General features: G+C 49.3%; 1 protein-coding gene across 1 annotated transcript; it reads right to left on the minus strand.

Annotated features, from left to right (window-relative positions):
* Nucleotides 1–6,052: 6,052 nt before the first annotated feature.
* On the minus strand, nt 6,053–10,384 carry LOC119365216 (protein ALTERED PHOSPHATE STARVATION RESPONSE 1-like). The gene is made up of 4 exons (XM_037630823.1): nt 8,932–10,384; nt 8,668–8,840; nt 7,448–7,671; nt 6,053–7,080 (listed from the first exon to the last, which is right to left on the minus strand). Exons 1-4 carry the CDS (start codon nt 10,097–10,099, stop codon nt 6,345–6,347), a joined length of 2,301 nt encoding a protein of 766 aa, XP_037486720.1. The 5' UTR covers nt 10,100–10,384; the 3' UTR covers nt 6,053–6,344.
* Between the last annotated feature and the right edge of the window lie 731 nt (nt 10,385–11,115).

Genomic DNA, 11,115 nt, shown 5'->3' on the forward strand with positions numbered 1-11,115 from the left:
TCTTGTGTGATGTTTTTTGTAGCACCTTTTGTTGTTGTGGCCAATGGAAGTACATTTCGTTTGAACATGGCAACTACAGTATATTAAACATGGCAACTGTAGTTCATTAAACATGGCAACTGCAGTTCATTAAACATGGCAACTGCAGTTCATTAAACATGGCAACTTGCATAACATCTTTAATTGGCATTGGCATTTCCATGCCAACATGCCCAATGGAAGTACAGTGCATTAAACATGGCAACTGCATTTCATTAAACATGGCAACTACAGTTGAGTAAACATGGCAACTGTACTTCATTAAACATGGCAAACTTTAGTTCATTAAACATGGCAACTACATATCATGGTTACTCTGTACTCAATGACTACTTTTCAAGAAATCATCATTTTCAAATAAGCTTTTCAACTGCATTGCATTCTGAGGGCACCTACTACCTTCATGCTTGTGCAAATAAGATTGTAACACAACTGACTTACTTGTTAAAGATCTTGTTGGTGTATATCTTGCTCATCTGCCTCTCCATCGGTAAATACGTTAGCAATTTTGGCTGCTTTAGCACGGTGTTCGCTTCTTGCTGTAGCTCAGATCCCAGTATTTTTTGTTGCAAAGCTGTGTATTGCTTGGCAAACTGTAGCAATGAGTTGCCAGGGCTCACGTACCGCTTCAAAACAGCATTGAACCCCTCACTACGCTGCGTAGTCTGCAGAAATGGGAAGAAGCACTGCATGAAGTAGGCCGGCACCCAGTACATTCGCTTCTCCCACAGGCTAGCAAGCGTCTCGTTGTCTTGGACTTGATATGTTTCAATCATGGCCATCCAGCTCCTTTCAAACTCCTCCACTGTCAAGCTGTGATCCACGCACAGCTCGAATGCCTTGTGCAGCTCTGGACGGTCAGCAAAGAATGGTCCTAGCGTCTCCTCAGCCTTCTTTATAATGTGCCACCTTCAGTGCATGTGCACTGCCAACGGAAAGACCTCCTCTATGCCTGCACGCATGCTAAAATCCTGGTCTGTTATTATGTCATTGGAGCAAGTCCATCCATGCACTCCAAGAAGGTCCTGAATAGCTAAGTATACCCATCCGTTTCTTCGTTTCGAACGAGCCCGCATCCGAACTGCAATGACTGATTGTGGTTATTTTCCTATGAATGGAGCACATGGCATCTTATACATATTAGTGAGATATGTCGCGTTGAATGAAATGCAATCTCGGAAATTTTTGTAGGCTCTTCTTGCAGCACCATCCACCCAATACATGTTCCTGACACGGTCCTCATCGTCCAATCTTATCCTGTAGAAGAAATCTGGATCTTCCTTCGCATTCTCATCGAAGTAGGCCATTGTGGCCTCTATGTCAGCCAACTTGCTCTATCTACGATACTTTGCCTTTAGGTTTGTGACGTCAGCTGGTATGTAGGGCATGCTACTCAGAGTCCCATTTTTGTTGTGGGTGAGTGATAGTATCTGGACCATTCTTGATGGACCGACGTTACAATGATGTAGCAGCTTTATGAATTTCTTCTCGAGGGGGCTGAATCCTCTGTGGGCGGTCAGAAATTTTACCAGGTCGAACTTCTTTATGAGTTCATCGTTGTGATCGTCAAAATATTCAGTGACCACCCACCGTGCTCCATCTACGTTCAGTTTACATCGGCAGGGCATTTCGTCTTGAGAATGATACCTATCTTTCATTCCGGAACGACAGGCGCAACACCTTTACCCTTCTTGTTCCTTCGTGCCTTGTAGCACCTCATCTCACCTCTGCTGTACTCATTAGTTTTTTTAATTTTCCTATGGTATTCTGTGTTCGCAAACCCATGAAACTTTGCATATGTCTGGTAGAATTCATTTGCTTCTGTGAACCAATCAAATCTCTGCCCAACGTATGGTGGCTGAGGTACCATGATTTCTGATTGCCCACCATCTTCATCCCCTTGTGCTTCGTCATCAGTTTCATCATTCACTTCAGTATCGGTGGCAGTTTCATCTACTTGAGTGTTGCTAGTGCTGGTGTTCAAAGGTGTGCTTGTCGGCATTGCTGGAATGATTGCCATTTCTGACACTGACTCGGCATTGTTTGTGGCATGATTGTTGGCTGGCTGGTGGAATGCGTCTTCCGTGCGCTCAGAGCTCCTCGCAGTAGATGTCCCCGCGCCGCTGTTGATTGTAGTTGAAGGTCCTATAATAAAAAAACAGGTACGAGCATAAGATTTTGCTTGAATGGCATGTTTATCGTAACGGAGTACAGCAACTGCATGTGATTTGCACAGCAAGCCGTGAGTCTGCATATGGACATGCATGGCAACTGTAGTTCTCCAGTCATGGCAGCTACAGTCCAACAAACATGGCAACTACTGTTGCCAATGCATGGCAACCAGCTTCTTTTCGTACCAAAACTTGGATTCTATATCCATGGCAGCTGCAGTCCAACATACATGGCAACTACTGCTGCCAACACATGGCAACCAGTATATTCTAGCATCAAAACTTGTATTCTAGGCTTGAGCTCACTAGGCAAATGTGATCAATCATTAGTGTTGCACACACTCTTTTAGCAATTGGCAAATCCCGAAGACAATATATGACTCTTTGCACACGACCACTTGGTAGTGTTTTCTGTTTGTTTTTTCCACCACCACCATTACAAATCTTCTTTTCCTCACATGTTATTCCCATAAAAACAAATGCAGTACTGTTTTATGGTTCAAAATTTCTTACCTTGTTGTGCCGCATGTGCCCATCTTGTGTGGTCTGTCATTCCAATTTGATGTGCTCTATCTGCAATAGCGATGTCCTGCAACTGTGAAGCTTGCCATGGGATGTTTGCCGATGTAGTCCCACCGTAACAACCTGTGATCATGGTAGTAGTTGGTCGCTGCATGGCAACTATAGTTTCTTCAACATGGCACATGTAGTGGTCCAACCATGCCACACAGATTTGTTCACACTTGCCATCCACGGTTGTTTATACATTGCAATCACATTTGATCATACATGGCAACTGCAGTTGTCCAGGCATGGCAACTGCAGATGTCCAGGCATGGCAATTGCAGTTGTCTAGGCATGGCAACTGCAGATGTCCAAGCATGGCAGATGTCAACTATGTTCCTTCTGCTAATTCACCATCCGCAACTTCACTTTTATGGACTCACATGTGTATGACGTCGATGGCGGGTACATGGTTGCCGCCTGATGCCACGTGCTGCATGAAGGTCCTACATTTTTTCCGATATAACTCGTGAGTCTTTTGCCATCCTTTGCAAGTTTAATTTTCATGTCCACACCAGTATGTTTATTTTTCGTATGCGTTACCTTGATTTGCCACATTAGCTAGTTGAAGTTGGTTGCCCGTACATTTGTCAGTGTTAGCGCCCTGTGACTGAACTTGCCATGGTGCCCCCTGAATGTGTTTTGGTCATAAGAACCTGTGAAAAATGGCATTGTAGGACATAAGTAGAATGTCATCTTCATCGTCGCGAACATGGAAAATGTTCTTTTCTTGTTATCATGCATCATAGCAATGTCTGCGTACTGCTCTAGTAGTGTCAGCAACGGCCCTGCAGAAGTGAGTTGACTGTACTCTGCTGCATCCCAAGGGGGCGTTTCTGGCCTTTGAGAAACCCAAGGATCAGTGCCATCTTCGTGATTCATTATTTCCGCGTTTTGTTTCTACCAATGTGTTCTCAATCACTGCATGAACAAGAACGCATCAACAATCCGCAAAAAATGCATTTTTTGCTGTTTGCACGTAGAAGATAACACGGCAATCTTATCACATTTTCCTGCGTAGGCAACCAACACATCATGGCAAGTAGGACATGTACATCCACTCTCTTTTCTAAAATCTGGGTGCCAGCTATCTTTTTGAAGCGATGGCAACAGCCACTAAAATAGGCAAGCAACAGGTTAACATGGTTGCAGTTAACGGCAACGATAGGTGGCAACTGATGTTAGACACAAGTGGAAACTATTTTTCCTACCCCCTATGCCAAATTTCTCCTTTCTCTCCCTTTTTTAGGGATTCCTACGCATCCTTCATTACCAACTACTTGCACCAAGCCAACCGAGAACCTAAGCTCAACTCTAGCGTAATACATGGCAGATCTGGCGTATGCTGGTTGGCAAATGCGAATCCACACAAAACCGTGTGGTGTTTTGCCCCGATAGCGTGGATCCAGTCGCCATCTTCGTTGGTAAATTTGCAATTTCTAATTTCTGGCCAGAAGAAGGACGAGAAACAGTAGGAGGTCGGAGATTCACCTGCTTTTAGCTGGTCGTCTTGGGAGGGCGGGGTTGGAGTGGGGGGTGGTTAGCGGTGGGAAGGCCCTATGGATCTGCTCTGGTTGCCATGGCAACCAGAGAAGGACGGCGATGGAGATAGGGGTGGAGAGGTGGGACACGATGACGGCAGTTCGGACTGGGGATCGAAAGGAGGCCGGGACGGCTGGGTCATGCGGGCAGCGCGGTCGTCTGGCCCGGACGTGTGGGCGGTTTTGCCACACACCGGACGTGCGGGCTGTGGCTGCGCGCATCCGGACGCGGTCGTGCGGGCGGCTTCTTCTCCATGCCACACGAGGCGCGCGGCACAACCACCTGATACACCACACGTGTGACAGTTATCGGCGTCAAAAACAATATTAGTCCCCCGCCAGCACTCAGGTCACAGCACGAAGCCGCCGAGCGCCGGCCACGCCATTGCCACCAGTTGACCTGCAAAGTGAAAACTGCGGAAGTACTTTTTGGGGATTGCACTTGGCTAGCCGCCGAAGGCGATCTATCACTGTCTAGGTAACTTCCATGCCCATGAAACTATATATTTTTCTCCCCAGTTAAGGGCCTGTTTGGTTCCAAATAAGTCACCAACTTATAAGTCGAAAAGTGAAAAAAGTGACTTATTTTGCCAAACAGACCCGACTTATAAGTCATAAGTTGCTCCACCCCAACTTAAAACTTATAAGTCACCCCCTTTTGCATTGATCCCACCACCTGCATGATGTTGATTGGTGTGAAAAGATGTGTCAGGTGACTTATAAGTCAGGTGACAACCAAACAGGCGTGACTTATAAGTCATAGGTTTTAAGTCACCTGACTTAGGCCCTGTTTGGTTCCAAATAAGTCACCAACTTATAAGTCGAAAAGTGAAAAAAGTGACTTATTTTGCCAAACAGACCCGACTTATAAGTCACCCCAACTTATAAGTCATAAGTTGCTCCACCCCAACTTAAAACTTATAAGTCACCCCCTTTTACGTGGGTCCTACCATCTGCATGATGTTGATTGGTGTGGGTAGGTGTGTCAGGTGACTTATAAGTCAGGTGACAACCAAACGGGCGTGACTTATAAGTCACTGGTTTTAAGTCACCTGACTTATAAGTCGGGTGACTTATTGAAACCAAACAGGCCCTATAAGTCGGGTGACTTATTGGAACCAAACAGGCCCTAATGACAGAAAAAAAAAGAGAACACATCGTATCTCTACATCGATGCATATCGCCGCCACCACGATCCACACGTCCGCCCAAGCCTGGATCACCAACTGAAACTCGTAATCGATGAAGGGTTTGGTCAGTACTTTAGATCCGCAAACACAGATCTACTATCAGCTTAGATTCGTTCCCTTGTTAAAACAACTCAAACCTGAGGACGGAGTACAGCGGCTCTTTCGCTGTGATAACACTAACTAAATCATGCTGTGCTACTGCTGTGCCAGTACAGGGAAGTTCCCAAATATGCGTGTGCAGCAATTGAAAACGACTAACACAAAGCAACGACCCTGCGGAGCACTAGACTCGTCACTTGTCAGATATATGCAACGCGGACCAAGGTTCTTCAGCCAGAACCTCGTGCTGAAAATTTTCCGCCTGTCATTATCGCTTTGCCCAAAGCGCTGGCGAGACACATTGTCAACGACACAACGCCCCGTTCAAGCTCTCTGATCTTCTGCACAAAAGCCCATCCATAAACTAGTAAGCCTGAAGACTCAGGAGCCTCCAGTTTACAGTGCCCAACCAAGGCACCATGCTGCGAGGAGGCGTTGACATCTTTTGTAATCAACAAAGCAGGGCACGATCACCCAGTTCCAGCCTTTCCATTAGAAAAGAAGACACCACCATACTACCACCAATCTACCATAGCCTTATCTTACACAAGTGTAGCCCACAAACGCTTCAGTGAAACAAAAGCTAATTACACTAGGATATCGGCACCGCGATCCCCCCACCAAAACGCCACCAGGCCACCAGCATCACCATGAAACTACGGACTGCTTATCCAAATCCACAGATTGCAAGTTCTAGGCAACATCTTACAAGCTGGACTTGGTGCTCAAACTTCTCTTAGTCACCGTGGTACCCTCGAACTCCCTCTTGACGGCCTTGTTGGCTCTTCATCTAGTCTCGGTATCTCCTGGAAAGCTTCCAGGGAATTGGAGGCAAAGTCCTCCAGAGCTTGAACAACCAGCCTCAAATTTACGTGCACGCTGCTCGCTTCGATACGATGCGCCTCGTACGTTCGTATAGTTGGACACCGCTGAAAACTCTGCTGCTGGCCCGGCACCAAGGCCAGCTTCCTGTTCAACTCGTCGGCTTCCTTGTTGATCTCCAGCGCCTTCCTCTCCAACATCTTGATCCACTTCTCCCTCTCTCGAACCGCGACGATCCTTTCGCTTTGATCAAGGTTTTGCTGCTCCCACAGATGGCGCACGCTTGAGACAAGGGCCTGCATTGCGTTGACCACGTCCTTCTCGGAGATCCTATCCATGGCTTGAGACCATTTGTTGCAGATGACAAAAATCACTGGAGCGCCTATTCGCCCAGGCGAGTAGGTGGGTGCCTCCTGAGGCTCGTAGTTGAGGCAGAGTGCTAGCCATCCATTCAGTGACTTCACGAAGTTCCTGTGCGCGCTCACCCAGGAGGAAAAGTTGATGATCCATTTAATCAGTTCTAGCTCCAGCTCCATTGCCAAATCACGGCCGTTGGTTCCACCTGATGTTACCGAAGCCAGGTTTTTCGCTTCTGATATCACTTGTAACTGAATCTGGTAGGAGTGTAGCTTGTCTTGCCACATTTTTGCAAACCTGGGAAGAGGTGATCAGTTTGTTAGAATCAGCTAGCACCTAGTGAGAAATAGATAGAACTTCAGAGAGAACGTATGTTAGAAGAGCAATCAGGAACTTTTATCTTCAGCACATAACATGTTTTCAGAATGCAATACAGATTATGCAAGAGTCGGGCAGATTCTTGGAACAATTCTAGATGTAAATGTAAGATTCCTTCGTTAGATTCAAATGTGTGCTCCATTCATAGCATATGGCAGTGCATAAGATGAAATTAACAGTTCATATCTTATGACTGGCCGACTGAAAAGAACATTTTGGAGCAAGAAATCAGAAAACACAATGAGAAGATTAGAGCAACTATCCTCCAGTTTAAAAGGAGACGTACCCTTGGATCAAGGTATTAACTTGTGGCACTAGTTCCTCATCCCTTACTTTGTTAATTTTTCTTGAAACCTTGGCAATGACACGAACAGCTATTCTTATCTTTGTTGACAGCTTCCTGAGCAAATTTCGAGTTGCGTCAACCTTATGAGCTTCAGCACCCCTTTGATCTGGAAGCTTTAGTCTCTTAGAGTTCCTGGCAAGGCGTAAACGCATTTTCTCTTCAGCCTACAAGAGAAATGCCACATAAAGGAGAAATACTGTTAAGTGGGATATGTATAGACATGACCTATGGAACTAGTAGTACTAGTTCGAAGCATATGGGACACTAATCCTCAAAAACAAAGCATATGGGACACTACCCTAATCAATGGTACAAAAGTAGTTCCAATAAAGTGGCAGATCCAGTCAGAAAAAAGTTGATTGCATAATGTTGATACGATGGCCTTGTTAACAAAGTTTGAAGCTATAATAAATTATTACTAGCTTACAAAACAGAAGTTAAAAAATTAAGAATAGCCAACTTAGCATACCTAATCCTTTTTTAGCAACCAGGGTGAAAACCAGTAGACCTATCTCAATTGTTAAAGCAACTGCACCATGGTTTCTTGCAAACCATAGGCTTTGAGAAAGATACTTCCCATAGTGGAGCTTTATCTAATTGATCATTGATTTATTATCACGCCAAGACCACCTTGACTCCTAAAGTGCACAAAAAAATGGTAACAGGCTACTCGAGTACCAGAACCAACCAACTAGTTATCTAACTAGCAACAAGTAAAAATAGTAATGTTGTTGCCTTTATTTAGTGGGTGCCGAAAAATTGCAAAACTTTTGCTTGACATAAATCTTCCCCACAGAAAAGATAAGTTTCCCTAGTAGGGACAGAGTGCCCACTCCATTATTCAGCTCAATTTGCTTTTGGTTCAAACAAAAAGGCCATTGGACTAAATACAAGGTCTACCTAAAGATCCAGAACACCACAGCTAGTAAACCTTAATTCAGATTAAGGTCAGACAACATGCCAGAGGACCCAGATGATGAGATGACACACTGTTTTCGGCGACAAAATTGCAGCCTGACCTAGATTACCTTTGTCATACTCACAAGCATTCTTATTCAAATCCCCTTGCTCATTTCCATGAATGATGAACTAAAATCATAGCTCCAGATCGGAGATCATTTCTACTCACAGAAAAGTGCTTAACAGAAATACGAGTTTACCTTGACCTCGCCATACAGCTTCCTCTCCCAGAAATACAGCTTCTCTAGTGTCAAGGATAAGCTCCACGAGCCCACCACCTTGCCTTCTTCCCCAACCACCATGCCCAACATGTCCTCGTCTTTGCACCCCAGATGCGCCACAGAGATTGCAGACATCATCCGTGATGAAGCAGCTTCAAACAATGAAACAGTGAGTCAGATCATTCAGATATATTGAGATGAAAATGAATCAGATCAGTCAGACTCTCTGAACTAGTAGCTCACCGTGGTAGACCGAGTTGCGTCCTTGGTAGCTCGGCCTCCCGACCTCGAGCAGCGGCGCGAGCTCCCTTGCTGCATCCGCCACCCGAACAAGCTGCGTCTTAACGGCGGTGGCGGCGTCCACCGCATTGCCGACGACCCTCTGCGCCGGCGGCTCTCGTGTCAGCGGGGCCACATTGCGGTATGCTGGTCGCCTCCGTTGTACATTCCTCCGGTTGTCGACCTCCGCCTCCGGGATTGTATTGACAGCACCGAACGAGCCGCGACGGCTGCGGCCGCTTCCAACTGTGGAGTACTCGCTAGCCATCTCCTTCACGACCACGGTCTCCTCGTCGTCCTCCTCCAGCTCCGGAATGCCCTCCTCCTCCCGCACCTCCCGCGAGCTACGGCTCGGCGTGTAAGCGGCGGCTGCGGCAGCCGCGGTGGTGGTGGGGTTGTAGTAGTAGCCGTCGTACGAGTCGTCGTAGTTCTCGAACACGTTTAGGAAGTCCCACGACGAGGTCTCCCTGGGCGGCGGAAGTGGAGCCGGAGCCGGAGCCGCTGTCCTCTGCGGCGGCGGTGGCGGCGGCGCAGCCGCGGCGGCGGCCGGCTCGCCGCCGTAGGCGTAATACTGCGGGTAGCCGCCGCCAACTGCCGCATCGAAAGCCCCGTAGCGCGCGCGCTCCGACACCGGCGCACGCTGCGCGACCGCGACCGACGCCGGGGGCGGGCGGCTGCGCGCGTAGTAGAACTGCATCGTGCTCTGCGGAGGCGCCGGGTAGGCGAACGCGGGCTCGGGCGCGTACCCGTAGTAATTCGGCTGCGGGAGCAGCTGCTCGTGGACGCGGCGGGGAGGCGATCCGGCCGGGGAGGAGGCCGAGTCGGATCCGGAGGACGACGTGGGCTCGAAGTCGACATGCGAGGAATGACGGCGGTCCGGGAGCGGCAGACCGCCACCGCCGCCACGACGGCCGCCCTTGCGGTCTTCAGGCAGCGAGAGCCGCGGCGGCTCGTCCTGGAGCTGGAGGAGGAGGTGCAGCGGCGCGGCGAGCGACTCGTAGGATCCGGCGAGGGCGGCGTGCGCGTCGGCGAGCGCGTAGCGGTGGCGCACGGCGGCGGCGATGAGGTCGGCGCGGCCGCGGCACAGCGCCACCGCCTCCTGGCTGTCCAGCTTGGAGCCCTTGCACCCCATCGCGCGCGGCCGCTCCAGCCCAGAGGAGAAACAAAAAGGAGCTCGAGCCGAGTGTACCTACCTACTGCTGCTGCCACTCGCCCCGCATTATGGCGTTCGGTGAGGTTGGCGCGAGGACGCCGTCGCGCGAAATGCGGCCAAGCGAGCGACAATGGCGACGTGGGGACGCGATGCGGTGGGAACAACAAGCAGAAGGGGAGTGAGCTGAGGTCGGGCGAGGCGGCAGAGGGGGGGTTGGGGGAAGGCGACGCAGGCAGGCAGAGAAGGTCTCCGCGGAGAGCAGAGAAGAGAAGGATCTTCTTTTTTATCGTTTACACTTTTCTTTTGCGGGGCTTGTCGTTTGTCCCGTGGGGGCGCGGGCGGGCGTGGGCGTGGGCGTGGACGGAAGTGGAATCAGCACAGCGGAGAACCCCGTGGCGGCCAGTGCGGGGAATGTGAGGATCCGGTAACTATTGGATGGACCGGATTGCGCGGCAGCGAGGGATGGGAGGGAGAGGAGAGGAGGGGCCCCTTCCTTTGTCAAAGGCCGAGGGAGTGGTGGTGGCCTCGGATCCCGGCTTTGGGTAGCTTGGGTTTGGGGGTATACGGTTTTGTTGGCGCGTGTGGCGCATTGACGGACGCATGTCCTGCCTGGCCTGTGTGGATCTACTACCAGGTGTGAGGTTTGCTGGGTCGTGCTGGCTGGCCGGGGTGCAGCGCCGCTGTAGACTGCCTGTAGCCACCATGCATTCCATGTCCTGCTTGCCGCTGCTCTGCTCTGTGCTGCTGCCTCCGTCCGGCGCTTGCAAACACAAGACCAACATTTGGCTGCTGCTGCTACGTACTACAGTTTTGGCAGGAACCATGCACACTATGATCTGTCAACGGTTAAGCTTTGAGGCACTCAAGGGTGAGACGATGCTTATCTACGAGTGCGGCCTGGATACGCTCGTCCCAAAGGACGAGCATTGAATTTGCGACGGGAAGTAAGGCCACGGGTCATGTCGCCGAATTAGTACAGTGGAGTAGCTTCGAGC

This window comes from Triticum dicoccoides, chromosome 2B (assembly GCF_002162155.2).
Source record: "Triticum dicoccoides isolate Atlit2015 ecotype Zavitan chromosome 2B, WEW_v2.0, whole genome shotgun sequence".
In the NCBI taxonomy this organism is placed as follows: domain Eukaryota; kingdom Viridiplantae; phylum Streptophyta; class Magnoliopsida; order Poales; family Poaceae; genus Triticum; species Triticum dicoccoides.

Bases quoted from the DNA above. Each gene is read 5' to 3' on its own strand.
- LOC119365216 (XM_037630823.1), bottom strand. From the start codon at position 10,099: ATGGGGTGCAAGGGCTCCAAGCTGGACAGCCAGGAGGCGGTGGCGCTG. The intron at 8,841-8,931 runs GTGAGCTACTAG...CATTGTTTGAAG, and splicing joins ACGCAACTCGGTCTACCACG to CTGCTTCATCACGGATGATG. The intron at 7,081-7,447 runs GTACGTCTCCTT...ACCTCTTCCCAG, and splicing joins GTTAATACCTTGATCCAAGG to GTTTGCAAAAATGTGGCAAG.